At 42.7% G+C, this 19793-nt stretch overlaps 1 protein-coding gene across 2 annotated transcripts in view; it reads left to right on the top strand.

The window, feature by feature from the left end:
- The window catches only part of Pspc1 (paraspeckle component 1), an 85562-nt gene extending 65801 nt beyond the window's left edge, over positions 1-19761 (top strand). Inside the window, exons 7-8 of one of the 2 annotated variants that reach the window (XR_008721197.1) lie at positions 16150-16227; positions 19292-19761. Coding sequence is in view for 1 of the 2 variants with exons in the window: in XM_055616740.1 (XP_055472715.1) it covers positions 16150-16167 (18 nt within the window). In the remaining variant the exon portion in view is untranslated. Of the gene's footprint in view, positions 1-16149; positions 17556-19291 lie in introns of those variants that run through there. The other variant, XM_055616740.1, reaches the window with a different exon arrangement.
- Positions 19762-19793: the final 32 nt, after the last annotated feature.

Here is a 19793-nt window from a genome sequence, read left to right as displayed (position 1 = left end):
ATTATTATTATTATTATTATTATTATTTTGGTTATAGCTTAATGTCCCCAGTATATTGTAGGTTGTCCTTTGCCAGTCTGATACACACCTGAGTATTTCAGCTGCTGCCAGTGCACACGCACTGCTGTGTCTACTGTCTCCAAGTAAACGTGCTCCTGGGGGCTGGAGTGATGAGAGCCCTGTCTGCCCTTCCAGAAGTCCTGAATTCCCAGGGACCACATGGTGGGCTCCTAACAATTTACACTGAGATCTGCTGCCCTCTTTTGGCATGCAGGTGTACATGCAGATAGGACACTCATGTAAAATAAATAAAATCTTTAAAAAGGTTATGTGCTTCTGAATTACTTCGTACTAGATTACCATGTATACTTTTTCAGCGTCTTTTGTGTGTGTGTGTTCACAAACCTTCATGAAAATGAAGAGATGTAGAAAAGTATATTTTGTACGGAGGTAGCAACAAGTGTATTTCTTGAGCTTGGTAGTCATCTGGTCTTGGGGTTGAGGAGAGGGGATAGTATCTAAAGTAGTTCTTTGTCTCCACACACACGTGCTCGTGCACGCCTATCTAAGTATATTTTGAATATCTCATTAAAATTTCGCTTTGCTGATTCTCATCTATCTCTGTTAGTGATGAAACAACCTAACATTGCTGTGTTTGGACATAGTTCCTGGTGAAGAGACACTGGGAAACTATTCTGTCTCTGTTTATATCCTCTGTTTATATGCCTAGAAAGAGAGTGCTTTACTGTCTTAGTAAAGGATTGACTTTGTAATCATAGTTCCAAGTATTCCAAACAACCTTTGTTTCCTAGCCTTATTTTTAATTAGTCATGTTAGAAAATAATACCCATCAAAGCATTCAGGAGGAAAATAGGTAAATATTTCTATGTTTAAATTTAATTCAAAATTATGTAGTATATTAAAATTTTTTAATTGGTTTGTAATGAGGACCCAAAGTTGTTAGGTTGACAATAGTTTGTTTCAAAAATTAAGGCTGGCCAGGTATGGTGACCCTGTTTTAAAATAAATAAACAAAAAATTAAGACTTGCTGTGAGCATTGCACTGTCGGATTGACTTAAGCCCGTATGTACTGAGGCAACCTATGTGTTTTCAGTTGGAATCTAGATGCTTTCCTTGTCTTCCAAAGATCGCCCTCTGCATGCATATTTCAGTGTTCTAAAACTTTCTCCAGGAAGTTTAAATTGTTGAAATATTTTGTGGTTTGTTTTTTTTTTCTCCTAACTAAAATATTGGGCTCTTTTATTACTAGCCTTTTAAAAAAATCATGTATGTGAGTGTTTGGCTGAGTTTATATCTGTACCACATGTATGTCTAATATCTGTGGTGTTCAAGAGGCATTGGATTCCATGGAACTGGAATTACAGATGTTAGTAAACTACCATGTTCGGGACCCCGAACCTAGGTCCTGTAAAGGAGCAGCCAGTGTTCCTAAGCACTGAGCCATCTCTCCAGCCCTGGGTTTTCTAGGTGGTTGGTTGGATTGGATTGGACTGGTTTGGTTTGGCTTGGTTTTTCCATACAGGGCTTCTTTTTGCAGTCATGGCGGTCCTGGAACGACCTCTGTGGACCAGGCTGGGGCTAGAGGTGTGGGCTACTACTGCCCAGCACTTGTCTCTAGCTTTCTAACATAATGCCAAATGGGAACTTTCCCCTGTCTTACTGTCCAAGAATCAAATGTGCTGCTCCTTGAATCTCAGGACGCTTAGCCTTGCCTGCATGAAGATGGCTAACAAATGAACGTGTTTCCAAATGAGCTATTTTCATAAAGAGTCATGAGAAGAAAGTCCTTTTCTGAATCTAACCAATTACAGGCACTAAATTCCTTGACACATTAAACTGTGAATTATCTGTTGGTAATTATCTTTATTCAAGAAATGCTGCAGTCCTTTGACACTAAGATGAGTTGGATTTCTCCAAAAGTCAGTTCTTTCCTTTTAGACACAAGAGTTGAGTGAAATGGGGAGGTATTCTGGGAGCAGCTGTGGCTCTTGTGTTCTGAGAGGTGTATCATTGTTCCTGAAGACAACATTTTAAAAAGCAAATGCCATCAGTGTTTGCCATCCTGAAGATGACTGAAATCTTCTGATTCCAAACATGGTTCTCCTCCCCACCACGTGTACTTACAGCATCTGCTTACTGTTAAGACATTGAAGCTTTAGATTATAGTTCATCTGTTCCTTGTATTTGGGTTTATGTATAGTAGTCAGCTGGGAAATTGACATTGTTACTTAATTTTGTGTGGTCATATGTCAAGATTTATTTGGAGCCATTGAAGTTTTCTAAAAACCAGAGGAAATTAGATAATTCTAGAAAATGACATGAATTGATATTCTTGATTTCTGCCTTGAAATAAAATGTGTTTAATTTATTTAGTAGTGCCACAAGGAAAATAGAGGTGAAGTAGGTTAAGCCATAGTACTTTGAGAGCTCTCAATGCAGTGTTGGTAGGTGCGGGACACTGTGGTTCTCAGAACGGGAGCTGCTCTGAGTATTGATTGGACTAATGAAAGAGAAGGCCAGCCTGTCACAGCTCCTGCCATTAAGTGAATGCTAACCACTTTAGCCATAGCTGAAACTCTTAGTTGAGAACTGACTTCCAGCTGCTGTGTTGTGCCTTGCAGCCTGGGTGTGCTGCTTCCTCCTGAGGGGGTCTGTGGGCCAGTGCCCTCCCAGGGGCCTGTGCGTTGTAGCTGAGAAGTGAAAATACCATGCAAGGACTTGGCAAGGGAAGAAGCAGTGGCAGCTACCTCTTCCAGATAGGAGAGAATATAAAGTTCTTGAAAGAACTCACTGCTAGAGTGAGTTGTGAAAAGGTAACTGCATGAGGTGAAGCTTTTTGAGCTCCACTCCTCAGTGGTATTTTGTATGCTGTTGAGGGAGTATTTGCACCTACTGAGTCTGTGAAACTGACTTTTTAAAAAATTTTATAATTAATATAATTAATATCCATCTTTGAGTCATGTTCTAAACAATGCATTTAAATCTGTTTGTACACCTTCATTTTTCATATTCAATTATAGAAGTTTTTTTTTGAAGGAAATTGAGATTCTGATTAGATGTAGAAAGGCCAATATCAATAAAATGTAACATAGCTTATTTTAGCTATTTGTTGGGGTGATGATGATATATTGGGCTCAAAACCATTCAGATAATCTCATCTGTTGCTTTTGGAAACTTGAAATGTTCATGGACCGGACAGGACTTGTCTAGCACAGTGACTGTCAAATTTTACCTCATGATTTGTGTTCCAGAAATCCATTGCATAGAGTCGTTGTGACAAATCCAGGGTTGACTTTCAGTGCTGGGGTGTAATTGAGTGTTTGTTGAGCATGAGCAAGACTTGCTGTCCCTGCCCTGTGAAACAAGAAAAGCTGTTTATTTTTTTTATTTTTTTAATTTTTTTTTTATTTATATTTTTTATATAGTGTTTTGCCTGCATGTGAGAGGGCACCAGATCACTCTATAGATGGTTGTTAGCCAACATATGGTTGCTGGGAATTGAACTCAGGACCTTTGGAAGAACAGATAGTGCTCTTAACCACTGAGCCATCTCTCCAGCCCAAGAAAAGCTATTTAAATGTTCATCATTGCACATTTGAATTTGTGTAAAATCTGTTTCTTTGAGCAAAGTAGTGGGTGTTTGCCATAGCTCAGGGGAGGAGTTGAAACATCCAGTTCTCTGGAAATAAGTCACATTGTATCCTTTTCACTGTTACTATTTGTATTTATAACCTGCTTGATAATATCCATAAAAGCTGCATATGTTTAGTTTCTGAAAAAGGATTTGTCATACAATTTTTTCTGGAATAAATGTATAATGTTAATCATTTTTATCCCATCTCAATACCAGTGAATCCGGTAGATCAAAATTCAAAGTCATCTTCAGCTACTTGGAGGCTGACAGGAGTTTATAAACAAGATCCTGTTTTTGAGAAAACCAGCAGGTGGTGGTGGATTTGCCTAACAGTTGAGGCTCACCTAGCCAATCCCCAGTATCACAAGAAGGAAAAGAAAATACCAGCCCTGAGAAAGTAGGAACTGTATCTATGATATAGTGATTTATACTTGCTTGCTAGCATGTTCTTACTAAGTGTTTGAGTGACCCCAGTTCAAGCACAGATGTGCTCTTTACTAATGAATGTACCAAATCTGCAAACTCAGGTCTCTGTAGTTAGGACTTGAAGCTTAGCAGTATATGGAGAGTGGTACTAATGTCAGTTAGAAAGGACACAGAAAGTGATTCGTAGTAAAGGTGCTTGCTCTGCAAGCCTGCTGGTCCTAGAGCACACGTGATAGGAGAAGACTGCCTTCTGAAAGTTCTCCTCTCTTCCAGGAGCAGGTGCCTATGTGTACATAGTACTAATAAAGGGCTGTGAAACCTGGAAACAAACACCTTCTTTTGAGAAATTTGGCAAGAAGGTACTAGGAAGATCACATTTAAACAGATGATCTGGCTTTAGATAGCTAAACTTAGAACGTCATGGGAATGTTATAGGAAGCGGAGACCTCGGATGCACAGACACACCCATGGTTTTAGGGCACTTAATCACACTAAGAACTGTCCGGGTTCCTGAAGGGAATAGTACAAAGTGAATTTAGTTGTCAGGAAAGAGGAAGATGCAGAGTATTCCAAGAGCTTCTATTGTGAAAGGTAAGTGGTGAAAGTATAGCCTTAGAAGAGCATTTGCTTCTTTCCTGCAAGCAGGTGCTTAGCAGTGGTTTGCTGGGATTAAAAAAAAAAAAATTGTAAAAAAGCCTTTGTGTGATAACAGTGTCCTGAGGGGCTGCAAGATGGCCCCCATCAACAGATGGCTCAACAGTTCCGAGCATGGGTTTGATTGCCGCACCATCCACATGGCCGCTCACAACCATCTTTGGTTTCCAGGAGATGCAGCACACTCTTCTGGCCTCCATGCACACTGCATGCATGTGGGGCACATATACATGCAGGCAAAACGGGTGTGTGCCTACATAGCTTTGTACAGTATTGTCAAGGTGTCATTAGTTCCTGAGACTGTGACAGCAGCCATACTCCACAGCCTGGAGCGCTCCTCTCAAAGGAGTAACACCCGGTCCCTTTTCTTTATCAAAGTAGTGGCTCCTCGTTTGGGAGGAAGCAGTTGTGTTTTAAACTAGGGAGCTTTATTTGGCTTGCCCATAGTCTTCTCATTTTAGTAAATTCTCTGTTTGATGGAACTGTTTGGAACCTCTGTCTCCCAGATAGCTTTGTAGGTTTCTCAAGTGGGATTTCATCCCCCTTTCATTTCTACACTCTGTAAGCATATATATATGTTCAGTTCTTGTGTCTGCGTCTCATTTAATCTTTATCAGTACTCAAAAGTATTTGCCCACAGCATTTGGCATTTAGTGCACTTTGCCCTTTATAAGTTCCAAATTCATGGATTCCGTCAACTTTCAGTTGGAAATACTTAAAATTATTCCAGCTATGCACAGGGTTTTTCATGTTACTCCCTAAGCAGTGCCTTATAGCCTATGTTTGTGTAGCATCTAATTAGATTTTAAGTAACTTGGATTTAAAATTGTTAGGAGCATGCGGTGTAGGTTTTATGCAGAATCCCGCTGTCCCATTTTTATCAGGGACCTGAACATTGGTGTGTTCTGGTGTCTGAGGGTGTTCACAGGATTCCAAGTGATGACTTTTATTTCTGAGGGAAATTTCTGGAGAAAAAAAATTTTACTTGAATCTAAAAGTGAGTTTCCTATGACAAGTGTCAAAATACACATCTGTAATTCTTTCTCTCAGAAAGTTGAGGTATGAATCTCAATTCATAAAGAACAAGTTGACTAAACTATGTAGTGAAAAGTGGATATTTCATTCCCAATAAAAGTATGTTGAGAATATCAGATAGTGTACTCATTCAATAAATGTTTACACATTCAATAAATCCTGACATTTTTGTCTCAGCCTGTACCTGTAACAGTAAAGAAAATACAAAGGATTTCTGAGATCTGCTAGGTGGCAAGAGAAATACGGAAAGAAAGCCCATCAAAAAAGATTGTTAACACATTTCATCGTTGTACTAGAGTGTCAAGAATAGCCAGTCAAGAATGAGAGTTACACAGTTTTCCTTAGGTCGCTCCAAAAGAGTAAGCTTGCGGACAAAGGGAAGCTGAATGGATGAGTACCAAGGACCCTCCTCTGAGGCTGGAGAATGAATGACCAGGCTGGCACTATGGAGAAAAAACAAAAACTAAAATTGCAGTGCATGTTCTGTATGTCAGCTCCACAAAATGCAATGGTGTTTGGAATTGGATTCCCACTCATGAAGACTTAAGGATCTACAAGTTTCCCAGGTCCACCAACAGTATCCGCTTCATTGAGTTAACGTAAAACTAAGCTGAGCAGGTTTTCTAAGGTTATCTGTTTGTTTCCTTTTATTTTGTCTACATTGAAGAGAAGATTGACATGAAAAGTGGAAAGGCTTGGCTTGTAGGAACTTGTCAAATCTGAAGGGTCGATCTAGCAGCTGTCTGCATTTGCGCCCTGTAGGTGAACGTTCTCTACGTAACTGCATGTAGATATCTAATTACATAATTATGGTAATTATGATAATTGCAGTGATGATTTTAGTCAGGATGTCCTGAGGCAGGTTTGGATGAGTAAATTGGGATATTAAAAACATCAAAGTTGACAGCTGAGGGCTGCAGCTCACCTGAGCAGCGTGAATTCCCCTGGAAGGGGGCCAAACCTTAACAAATCTCAGTGTAAAAGTGTGTAGTTCATAATTTGGTGCTTCTTGCACAACATGCAAATTGTGTGTGTGTTATTAAAATTCTTTGGAGAAGCCAGGCAGTGGTAGGCCTTTAATCCCAAGGAAGCCAGGCAGATCTCTGAATTCCAGGACAGCCAAGCCTACATAGACCCTGTCTTGGAAAAACCAACCAACAATATTTTGGAGCATTCCTAAAGGTCACCAGGTTTCCTTGGTGTTTTCACGTGCTTGCTTTCTTTGAAAGGTTAGGATTTACACAGTGGTGGTGGTGGGGATTGAGTCCCAGCCTTATATATTAGGCACATGTCCTGCTAAGCTGTGCCTGTATGTCCCCTGGGTTAAAGCTTGTTGATTGGGCAATTGCACAGATTTTTAAAGTTGCTAAAAATGAGCTTTTCCAATGATCTTAAACATTTTAAGGAGATGTTAATTAGTGTATATGATTGTGTGTTTTTTTTTTTTTTTAATGGAGTGTGCATTACTTGTTTTGTCTTCATTTGTAAAATATACCAGGTCCCCTCTGCCTGTGTTCCACCTTTAAGGTGAAGTTAGCATGTGCGCGCTGCAGAGTCCACAGCAGGTTTGTTCCTTTCCACCTCAGGTGGTTGCTGTGCCTCACGGTGTTTGGAAAGGATCTTGGAACTTTTCAAGTTATATTATTTGTGTATTACATTTAGTAAAATACCAGTTAAATACTCTATCCTTGTATAACAAAGTGAAAAGGAAACAGGTTTTTAAAGACTGTTTCTTAGCTTTTTGGAGTATTATTCGGAACGTTTGTAGATTTTTCTATATAATTTAGTGTCTTCACTATTTTCCCAGTGTTCCAGGTTCTTTTTGTTACCCTACCTCTGGTTCCTGCCTCACTAGGCTCTCCCTTGGCAGGCCGACCTCTGCTCTGTCTGAGCCAAGTTCATCTACAACAGCTGCAAGGATTGCCCCTCTGGGATAGAAGGACTCTCAGTGGCATTAATGTTAATTAGACCATTTGACTGGGATTGTTAATTCTTTATTTTTTTGCCTGTCCTTCAGAAGTAGTTCAAAGTCACAAACACAAAATCAACTGACTGCTGTAGGCATAGGAGTAAATATAATGAGTTCCGGTTCCTTCATGAGTCAAGCATGGTCCCAGTAGTTGGGACTCCAAGGCACATGGATGTGAATAAGAGGTTAGACCATGTTCTCAAAGTCTGAAATCCAAAAGGTTCCAGTCTGAACATTTAGGGCATTGCCGTGATGCCACAAGTAGAACGCCCTCCCTCCCCGTGTGAGGTCTCACAGTCGAAGCAGGTGTGCTACAGTCCTGAGCACCCTCCCTTTATATGTAAAGGCTATATGAATCACTTTTCTAGATACGGCCTGTGCCAGCAGGTGAGGCCCTATCCCAAACCCACCCACAGTCCATAAACAAGCATCCCTGAATTCCTTTCCACCAAAAATCGCACAATAAATACATTCTGCTTCTAGGCATTGTTCCAAGGGATGTTTGGTATGTATAGTAAAATGTTAATTACAAATGTTTTATGGCTATCATGCCACCCAGATGAAGCAATAAAGATAATACAGTATTTGGTCAATAAATGATTTTTTAAAAATTAGGATTAAGTGAGTTCTAAGATGTGACTGTGATATTTGTGAACCATATGGATTGTTTCTGCTTGGGCATGAAGACAGAAACTGGGTGGAATGGTTTGCACCTAAGTGCCAGGTGCAGCTGGCTGATGGAGAATGAGTCCCTATGTTAATGTGGCAAAAACCTGTGTCAAAAAAAAAGAGCCGCTAGGAGCAGTCACAGAGTGTCTGGTTGAGTAGTGGGTGGGGAAGTGGAAGAAAAGCTCCATTGAGCAAGTGTTTGTTCTGAAGACCAAGATATCCTGTGTGAGAGATGGTAGATGCTGCCAGAAACTCTAGATCCCTGACAGAGGACTGTAGAACACTGACCACAAGGGGTGCACAAGAGGTCAGCAAAGGGTCACAAGAGCTTGAAGGTTAACAGCTCGAGACTTGTCTCCTATCTGTGGAGAAAGGAAATCTCAAAGAGTTGACTACAAAGTAACAGTTGAGAATGCGGCTGTCCAGGGGCTTGGGTGGGTACAAATGCCAAGGGTCATTTTCCAGTCAGTTATGTCCGCTTTGATTGGCCTATAGGACCAGGTAGCTCCTTGGAGGATATGTTGGAATCTGGGAAGCTGTAGGAATCCCTACAGACTAGGAAACTAGATAGATGTTCCTCTGCTGTTAGGAGCCGTTAGGGGGCATCTGGCAAGGTAGTCTTGCGCAGTGATTGGTGCCTCTGGTCCCAGCTACTTGGAGAGTAGGACAAGAGTTCAAAGCCAGTCTGGCCCAATTAGTGACACCATTTTAAAAAACTCAACTCTGATATCTACACACATGCCGTGTTACATACCAGCCACTTGGATGTAAAAAATGTTGGATTTGATTTTTAGATAACCAGTAGTGTGGGGAAATTTTTCATTTGAAATGCCTCACTCTACAGACAGACGTTAAGGAGGTGTAGGTTTGAGAGTAATCAAGAACTCTCAGTTGGCTCGGGGTATAGCTCGATGGTAGAGCATGTGGGAATCCACATAAGGACCTGGGTGGGAGCCCAAGCAACACACGAGACCTGTGGACTGTTTATCACTGAGTTATTAGGACTTGGGTTAATTGTTGGAGGTCTGTGTGAACGGGCAGGGATGTTTGGCTTATTAAATCAAGATAGAATTTAATGAGCTGGGTGTGGTGGCACAGGCCATTAATCCCAGAACTCAGGTAGGCAGAGGCAAGATGAGTTCAGGTAGGCAGAGGCAAGATGAGTTTGAGGCCATCCTGTTCTACAAAGTGAGTCCAGGACCGCCAAGGTGACAGAGAGAAAGCTTTTCTCGAAAAACAAAACAAAAAATAGAGGATCAATGTCAGGATCAAAAGCATTTGTGACCTTTAAAAGTTTGCACCACATAAAAATTCTGATGCTTTGGGGAAAATCTTGGCTAATTGTCATCAGTAAACAGGCCGGAGGGATGGCTTTGTGGGTAAGAGCACTGGCTGCTTTTGCAGAGGACACCAGCTCCTGGCCATCCAGCACCTCTCTTGTCCCCTGTGGGAACTGCTTTCTCACCTCTTTACATATACATAGCTAAACATCAAGAATTTAAAAGGTAACTTGATAATGAAAAGGCGAGGCAGGCCAGGCTGTGGTATCATAAGCCTTTAATCCCAGAACTGGGGAGGCAGAGGCAGGTGATATCTCAGTTGAGTTTGAGGTCAGCATGGTCTACAGAGCTAGTTCCAAGGCAGCCAGGAAACCCTGGCTGAGAAAACCAAAGTGGGGGGGGGGGGAGCAGAAAAGATGAGACAAGTCATCAGCAAAATGTTTGTCTCTTATCTATACATGCACGTAAAGTGTGGCCTGGTGGCTCCAGCTGTGTCTCTTACTGGGACACATGGAAGACCTTCCGAAACCAGTGGCGTCCCCTAAAACAGTTGTGCTTCAGAACAGGGTATTTATAATGTGTGGTTTTATCTGTGATGGGTCAGTTGCCAGCAGCATGAGGACATTGAAAACAGGAGGTAGACTAACTTCATAAGTTAGGTATATTATGCCATGTAACAGCTAATTCCTGTGTTGTCTCCTGGCCCCCAGCCACGCTGTCCAGAGGTAGTCATCGCTGATTTTCTGTATATACTGTAAGTTTCATTACATACACATGTGCACACTTCAAAATTAATTCTCTTCAGTATTTTAAGCTGTTTCTTTTAGACCTCATGATAGGCTATTTTCTATATTCACAAGATCTTTCAGGCAGTTACTACTTTCCATTCTCCCAGATCTGGGCATGTGCTGTGGGAATAGGTTTGAGTTACTTGGTTACTTGGCTCATAAACCCGTTTTTACGCTGTCCACCCTGACTGGAACTTTTGTTCTTTAATCCCGATAGTCCCAGCCAGTGTAGTACCTAAGATGACTACACATATTGGTAAATATTTTAGGGTAGAATTTAAAAGCTTGTGGAGGCATTTCCAAAGCTCTCTGTCATTTGCCTCAAAAGCTATTTTTGATGTTTCTGATTTGCTCCCAGGTAATTAACTTGATAAGCCAAATCACTGTTTGTGGGCTGTAGGATTCCAAATAAGACCCCAACTACCCCTGCTGAAAGTCAGTGAAATCACATGTAATACGTATGGTGGTTTTCTAGGCTCGGTGGGCAGTTTGTGCTTTAGAGAGGTCCTTACTTCTGGAGAAGGCCAGAACGGAATGCAGGAGGGCAAGAAGTGTAGCAGTGCCCCAAGAAATGGAGGCGGAGCGTGGGTTGGAGATAAAATGGATACAGCATTAAGGTGAAAGGACGCCTTAGCACTTGGGAGCCAGAGGCAGAGTGATCGTGAGCTTGAGGCCAAACTGGGCTGCACAGGGGGTCTGTCCCAAAACGTAACACAATAACAAGATGGCCTAGAGGGGATTGAAGAGCCGGACCTGCACCCCTCTACAGAGAAGTGGGTTGCAGGCCCTACAGAAAAATTTTTAAATATTTATTTTACATGAGTGTTATATCTGCGTGTACACCTGCATGCCCGAATAGGGCACCAGATCCCAGTATAGATGGTTTTGAGCCACTATTGTGGGTGCTGGGAATTGAACTCAGGACCTCTGGAAGAACAGACAGCACTCTTACCTTCTGAGCCATCTCTCCAGTCTCAGCCTTGCAGAATTATAAGACAGGAAACACTGGCTAGTGAGAAATGAGGTAACTGCTAACTGTTAGATCTTCCAGAGCTCTTTGCTTCTTAGTCACTTCAAGAAGAGGAAGGAAACATTTCAGGGTGATAGAAGACTCAGGCTCTGGTCTTAGCAGCTGCCTGGTGTGGTGTTTGAGGCCTGGCAGCCCAGCCCTCTTCTAGAGCACTTGTTTCGGTCTGTGGCATCAGGTTGTGACCCTTTCCCATCCCTTCTCGCTCCCTGCCTGTTGGATTTACTAAGAGATTCTTACCTGCTAGACGGTTCTTGGCCCTCTGCTAAGGGTAAATAACTTCCTGGGACATGGAGACCTCACCTTGGTGCTGCATGCACTTCTGTTGAATTAGTGAACGGGCAGTTCATTCAGGGTGATGTTGGGACCATTAGAAGAGTTAGAATGGAATTTCTTTACACCATGTGTTTTGGGGTGGTTGTGACTGACATGGGAAGCAGGGAGCACAGTGGAGTTAAGGGAGGTGCTCTTTGCACAGAGCTGGGAAAGGCAGTGAAGACGGCCGCATCATGGCATGGAGTGAAGTGTAGGCTTTTATTACGCCTGATTTCTGTGTACTCTGTTAAGATGCTTTACGTTGTGTCAACGTTTTGACTTGCTTACCAGCAAATAGGATGGCTGCCCTCGAGGCTCACTCTGTCCCCAGGCCTGTCAGCCTCCCAGGTAGCCGGGATTGCAGTCCTGTGAACTGGCTAAGTAACTCAAGTGTTCATACATTCAGACCTCATCATGTGACATTATGGCTGGGTCGCCATAATTATGGACGGGCCGCCACAGCTGCGTCATCCCATTACAAAATCGTGCCTCGAGGGTGGACCAGCGAGGTGCCGGTAGCCCTGCTGCAGGTGAGCACCTGCCTCCGGAGCCCTGTAGCACCTGTTCCATCACCACACTGAAGCGAATTGTCCACATAACGTTCAGGTTCCACTAGTGCTGCGCTTGGACGTGTATAATGCTCGCAGTTTAACAACGCAAAATGCTTTTTTCTTCACAGCATGATGTTCATGGTATCCGCAAAGGTGCTATTTTAAGTAAGTGGTGAGGGAAAACTTGAATATTACTTGATACTTTGCAATTTAATATTTTTAGTGAAAAAGTATCTCCAAAGACTTTTTTGTTATGTGAATTTTCCCTGCACATGTGTGCGTGCACCCACACATACCTGTTGCCAGAAGAAGGTGTCATCCCCGGAGCTACAGCCATGTGGGTGCTGGGAACTGAACCCAGAGCCTGAGGAGCAGCGAGTGCTCTTAACCACTCTCGTGTCATTAAATAAGTGGCTGACCTTGGGAGATGGCAATAATTTAGACTTGAAAACTGATCTTTTAAAGAAAACAGTGCAGCTAAACTAAATAAAGCTGTCACTGCGGTGTAGCCTAACTAGGTTACACTCTGCTTCCTCTCTTGGACTGCCTTTTCACTTTGACATGCTTATGAAACTACACGCGTGATGCTGGGTTTTGTTTGGGAAAACCCAGTAGAGCTGAGCATTTGCAGCCCAGCCCCACCGTCCTAGCTGCTCCGGAAGCTGAGACAGGAGGATCACAGATTCAGTGCGATGCTGAGCTAGTTGAGAAGGAAATAGGACCACAGTCTCCAAGGCTGAGAGAGGCCAGGGTCACCCCTGTACCTGGTGTCTGACACCTCCCTGGGTTAGTGCCGGGGCAGGGAAGGTGCCGTAAATACATCACTGGCCTGGCCTACACACTGAGTTCTAGACCAGGTGGGGCTGTGTAACCAAAGCACAAAGTAGAAATCTGAGGGTGGAAACAAGGTTGAGGAGTCTTTTTTTTTTTTTTTTTTTAGATTTGTTTTTTATTATGTACACAATGTTCTGCCTGCATATACACCTGAACGCTAGAAGAGGGCACCAGATTTCACTATAGATGGTTGTGAGCTACCATGTGGTTGCTGGGAATTGAACTCAGGACCTCTGAAAGAGCAAGCAGTGCTCTTAACCTCTGAGCCATCTCTCCAGCCACCTAGGTTGAGGAGTCTTTACAGGCTCCTTGCTGTCATTTTCCTTTCAGCTGCCCTGCACCTGCTAGGGCCCCATGGTTTTAACATTTCGCTTGAATTTGCTGTATTGAAATCTGAGGACTGCGCACTGGGCCAACTCATTTTTTCTTCCAAGTTACTTATCCACTCCAGTACTTGGGAGGTAGAGGTAGGAAGGTCAGAATTCAGTAATACAGTGCAAAGCTAACCTGGGATACATAAAATCCAATATCTTGGGAAAAAAATCGTATTTGATGAAATCAGGTTGTAAATTATTAAATGTTATGTATTTAAAACCCTAACATTTCTTTGATAACTCCATCAAATATTACCCTGTAAGCTTTAATAGAAAAAAAATGAGGTGCTGGGAGAGATGGCTCAATGGTTAAGACACTGCTGTTCCAGAGGGCCAGTGTTCAGTTCCCAGCAACCACATGGTGGCTCATGAGCATCTGTAAATGAGATCGTGTCAAGGCAGAACACTGTATATATAATAAATAAATCTTTAAAAAGATATTAAAGGAAAAGATCAGTTTTCCCCTAGAAAAGACCCTAGCCCGTTCTTCCTGCTCTGGCTGTCTGTACTGTGTCTGTCACAAATGCAGAGGACCATAGTTGGTTGTGAGTACTGCTCTCTGCAGATTCTTATGGTCGTATTTGCCAGTAAGTCCCCTCAAAACGTGAATTTCTTGGGAAAGGATCACTGTTGTGAGTAGGGAACAATTTCTGGTGGAAAGTTTTTCTTTTTTTTGGTTTTTAGAGACGGGGCTTCTCTGTATAGCCTTGGCAGTCCTGTACTCTCTTTGAAGACCAGGCTGGCATCCAACTCAAAGCGATCTGCCTGCCTCTGCCTCTGGGAAAGTTATTTGTACTGGCTAAAAACCTACAGACTCAGGAAATGTCACCTTTTATTTAGATTACTTTCTAGCAAGGATTTTTCAGTGTTTGCCTTAAAGAGTTTTTACTGTTCACATGTGATTTAATAACAGCCTCCACAGCATTGGGGTGTATCAGCCTTCCTGAGTTATTGTCCCATTTAGTGTATTATGTAATGTGTTACATGTGACACGTGGTGGGAAAGGGCTGTTTCACTTTCTAGAACCCCTTAGAGGCCCAGAGAATGGGTTCATTGATAGAGAGTGGCTCTTTTCTTAGGAATAACGTGTCTGTAATAGTCTTTCAATCATAGGAGTATGCATGGGACTGTGTATCTTAGTATATGAAAATGCCCTTGTTTAATCTTTGGTGGGCTCAGAGATCCTCCCTCCCCACACTTTGGCAATACAATCGTTTTGTTTGATTTATAGCACACTTTACAAAAAATACAAGGTTTTACAACAAAACCATGGTTTCTATAAATCATTAAAGGTACAGGCCGGTGAATCCCCAGTGAGTAATTGCAGAAATTTGTAAGCCTTTTTCTGCAAGAATATTTCATCCAGAGTTGAATTTGGGGCAGTATATCAGGTTTAAAACCTTTAAGACACTACTAGTATAGGTAAGAATCCCAGCGTTTTCTGGTGATGTATTCCTAACAGATATGAAAACCTGAACCTGCCAGGAGGTAGTAATTCATACTTTAGTCCCAGCACTCGGGAGGCAGATGCAGGCAGATCTCTGAGGGAGTTGCAGGACAGCCAGAACTACATAGAGAAATCCTGCCCCAAAACCACCCACACCCCAAAAAAAGAGGAAAACTGAATCTAAATCTGATAGTGGCAATTATCACATTACTGTTGTGTCCTACTTTATTAACATTTCCATTATGTTAGAACAACACATTTTGCAAGGACCAGATAAACTGTACACCAGTCTCTCATTGTAAAGTCACGTTCATGTTCTCTGTGGAACATTACCCAGCATATTCCAAGATGGAGAACTCTTGATGGAGCCAGACAGATACAAGTAGACAGTTTTGTGTAGAAGAAATTATGGGTTTTAATTTTTAAAACGTGGTTGGGTCTTTTGCCTGATTGTACTGTTCAGGCACACGTATACCTAGAGGCCTGAAGACATTGATCTCCTGGGATTGGAGCTCATCTTCTGGCACTCTTCTGAGCCATCTCTTCAGCCTCTATAACTGCATTTTAAAGTTGTGTTAAGGGACCAATCATCTGTGAAAGAAAACTGTGATGATAAAGATTTGGTTTAAAAGGCTTTTACCCCCTGGATCGTAGTGGTGCATGCCTGTAATCCCCACAGGCAGAGTTGTGAGCCCAGGAAAGCCTTTTTTTTTTTTTTTTTTAAATGGACCGTCAAGGTGGCGCACCTGTTGCTGCACCTGGCCCCAGTTTGCTCTCTAATTGACATGTGGAAGGAGGGAATGTTTTCACATTCACCTATGTTGTAACATGCTTACACACACAAATGTAAATTTTCATTTGCCAACAGATTTGAAGATCTTCTAGAATTTAGGGCTTATAGTGTTAAGTGCCATGGTAGGAAATTAATCTGAATCTTCATTGAGTCATTGCTCAATGAGGAAACTGGGAATAATGTTGGATCAGAGAAATTACCCTCTGAATAAAAATAAAAGTAGGCACAAGATGGTATCTTACTGGAGTCTTGATAACTTGGGAACTTTTAAGAGATCAGTTACAATGTCTGATTTTTAAAGGGCTAAAATCCGATTTTTTTCTGTTCCTAGGTTGTGAAGGCAACATGAAGTTGCTGGTCTAACACAGAAGAGCTGCCACACCAGGACTGCTGGGCACGCGCTGCTGCGGTAGGTTAACTGGAGCCTGCGCAGAAGCGAGCTTCCTCTTGCAATTCTGAATCCGGATTGTGCTGACATGGGTACTGGTCCCAGTGCTGGTGGGGTTAGTCTTACTTACTGTGTAACTCACTGGGTAGTTTGGACTGGTCGTGGACATTTCTCTTCAGTTCTGTGGCTGTTAATGTTTTGCTCCATGTGTGTCTGTGCCCTGCATGTGTGCCCAGTGCCTACAGACCACAGAAGCAAGCTCTGGATTCCCTGGAACTAGAGTTATAGGCAGTTGTGCGCCACATGTTGGTGCTGGGAATCAACCCGGGGCTTTCTGGAAGAGTGGCCGGTCTCTTACCAGAGCCACCATCTGATTGTAACCCTTTGCCTCAGCCAGTGAGTGATGGGCAGCAGGCCTCTGCATGTCTGGTGGTCCTGTGGCTTTGCGCCCAGCTTAGCACATGCACGTGTCCTGCCACTGGAGTACACCATGGCCAGAGTCCCAGTGTTTCCTTTTCTCTTCTGGTTGTTGCTTAAGACAGTGTCTCGCTGTGGAGTCCTAGCTAGCCTAGAGCTCTTGAAACCAGTCTGGGAGTAAGGAATGTGCTACCAAGCCCAATGTTTTGGCATTGGACAGTTGAGAGTTTGAGCTAAAACTTTACAATGCTACCTGTGTCCAAGAGGCAATGTGTGTACTGTACTCTGTGAGAAGGATGGTGTTTTATGCTCCAGGCTGGGTAATCCACAGAGTGCTTGGAGGCCTTGGCTGAAACATCCCCACATTCTCAATACTTGAAAGCTTTCATTTTGATAGCAACAATATTGGCTCTCTCCAGCATTCTGCTGAGCTGCCACTCAAAAATCCTCTCTAGCCTTGATCTTGGGATAAAGTGCTATGTCGTGTGGTTACCAAAATGTGTCCAGACGTCAGACTTAGCCAGAGCAAATAGGGCCCATGACCTTCCCATTGCCAGACGGAAAACCAGGCCTCAGTACTTGTGCTCCTGTTTAGCGTTGTGTGGGGGACTAGACCTAGTGAGGCCTGTAGGAGGGGTCCTCTTGCAAGAGCATATTCAGACATGGGATCTGTCTTTCTCTGCCTTAGTCTCTGGGAAGAGATTCTGTCTGACGACAGCCACCTGTTTGCAGGGTCACTGCCCGGGTCCAACTGCAAGCTTGGCCATCCTGCTCCAGCTGCTGGGTCTCGGCTCCTCTCAGCTCCACATTCTACACTTTTAGACTTAGCTTTCCTTTGGAAAGTGTCATCATTAAAAATGCTGTGTAATGGAAAGTATGTGTGTTAATTAATGTCATAGCAAAAACTCTGTTGTTTCTGTCCTACACGCCTGTGCTCTTCTAGATGTCTCAGCTGTGGTGCTGTGGACCAGTAGTGAGGTGTCGCCAGTGACCTGCCACAGGCATCTGCAAGCAGGACACACAGGGATCTTGTAATTAAGAGGGGAGTATTGAGCTATATGTTATCAGCCCTAAGGTTATCACGGCGGCATTATTTAATTATTTATCACAGACAACTGATGGATTTTATAATACACACACACACACACACACACACACACACACACACACACACACACACCTTGGGCCAGGCAGATACTCCACCAGTGCCACCCACCTCAATCCCCCGCGTCTGGTCTACTTTCCGTAATCCCAAGATACTTGATTGTATTTTTATCTGCGCCTTTTCACACCATTTTTAGAGTCCTTCCTCTTGACCAATGTGGTTTTCTTCTCCCATTGTGGCGTCCTCCTTCCGCCTCTCTTCCTGTCTGTCTGTCTCTAGTGATTCTCCTGTCCTCCCCCCGCCTTTGAACCTTAGCCGTGCCCACCCCATTCTGCTCTGCCCAGGTATAGGCCATTTAATCAATCAATCAATCAATCAATCAATCAATCAATCAGGTATGTCTTATGCAGGTTTACACAAGGATAGGTGTAAACAGATCTAGAGGGCCAGTAACTAAACACATCAGACCAACCAAGACCCTGGAACCCAGGCACACACAGTTGAGGAAACACTGTCATGTGCTAACTGCCTCTCTTAAGGTATTCACTGGCGCCCTCTTATCCAGCTCTACCACCGCTTGGTTTGTTTCTGCTACTTGGCCCTTAGACTAGTGTAATATTTGTTGTACTGTCCTAGAAGACAGCAGAGTGGGCACAGCATGAAGTTTTCAAGCCTTTGGGTGATTATGGTTTGTATTTTCATGCCCTTTTAAGTATGCTTATGTTTATTATACATACTGTCAAATCTTGTTGGGATTAAAATTTCAAATTGCTCTATAATGTAAAATTTTTTCATCAAATAACATTTTGAAACAGAAATGTGAAAATATAGATCTAATGTACATAGATTACGTATGGCTTTGGGGGGCGCGGGGGGGGCTGTTTTTCAAGATGGGGTTTTTCTTTGTACCTCTGGCTGTCCAGACTGGCCTTGAACTCAGAGATCTGCCTGCCTCTGCGTCTCAAATCTTGGCTGAAACTACACATTTTTTTTACAGCCCGTAAGACGTTAAAGATTTTATTTTCTAATAAAAAAAAAAATGGAAACATGGAAAAGAAATAAATGGATTATCTCCAGAAAGATAGGTGAACCAAGTCAAGTTACTAAAATGTCAAATGTACTTTTAAATATAAATGTAACATGAACCCTGCTACCATTTACTGGGTGTGCTCATTCAGTGGGCTGTTGCAGTGGCACTGCTGTGAGTTCAAGGACAGCCGTGTCATAGGACAGTTCCAGACCAGCCTAGGACATTGAGGAAACCTTGTCTTGTTCTGTTTAAAAAGTGTGAGTGAGTCCCAAGACAGTCACCAGATTAGAGAACACCTAAATAGGTGAAAATGTAGTGACTATTTATTGGAGGCTTGCCCCTGAAGCCTCTGAAAATGTGCACTCCCGCAGAGTAGGCCGGGCATGGCGGAGCATGCCCACGATCCCGAGGCAGGACTGCAGGTTTGAGGCCGTGTAGAAAGAGTGTGTCTAAAAATGAGAACAGAATGCCTCTGTGTGTGTGTGTACATGTATATCATTTATATTTACCGATGAAAGATTTGTCTCTTGCAGGTCACAGCATGTTTGAGAAAAACAGAAATTTCAGACCAGAAAACCTTACGTTGCAATTAATGCTTATGAGCAATGATAACGCCTTAGAGTCCACAGGAGAAATTTCTACAGGGAATAATTCAAGTTTTGTTACATTGGGACGGGCCTTCCAGGTAAGTTTCTAACTCATCGTGTAGCCAGATGCCCTTCTGCCTCCTCTTATGCATAGCAAACAAGCACTTTATCAACCTTAGCAGTGTATTCACCGTACATGTTCATTCCAAGCATCATCATCCCAGGTGCTAGGGATAAAAGGGACTCACCCTTTCACAGGATGGCCAGGAAATGCTGTACCACCTTTAAGTATAGAGTTACAAGCAGGAGCCACCATGACCTAGCCCGAATGTTTTCTAGTTTGTTCTCCAAAGACATGACTTAGAAAGAATAGTAGAAAATTTCAAATTCAGGTTTTTTAATCTTTAGATAGTTCTCATATATAGTGTTCCACATTGTGGAAATAAAC

The sequence above is a fragment of the Psammomys obesus genome, unplaced genomic scaffold (genome assembly GCF_907164565.1).
Source record: "Psammomys obesus unplaced genomic scaffold, mPsaObe1.curated_primary_1811, whole genome shotgun sequence".
NCBI classification, from domain to species: domain Eukaryota; kingdom Metazoa; phylum Chordata; class Mammalia; order Rodentia; family Muridae; genus Psammomys; species Psammomys obesus.
The sequence above is the reverse complement of the archived record's forward strand: the minus strand, read 5'-3'. Positions and strand labels throughout refer to the sequence as shown.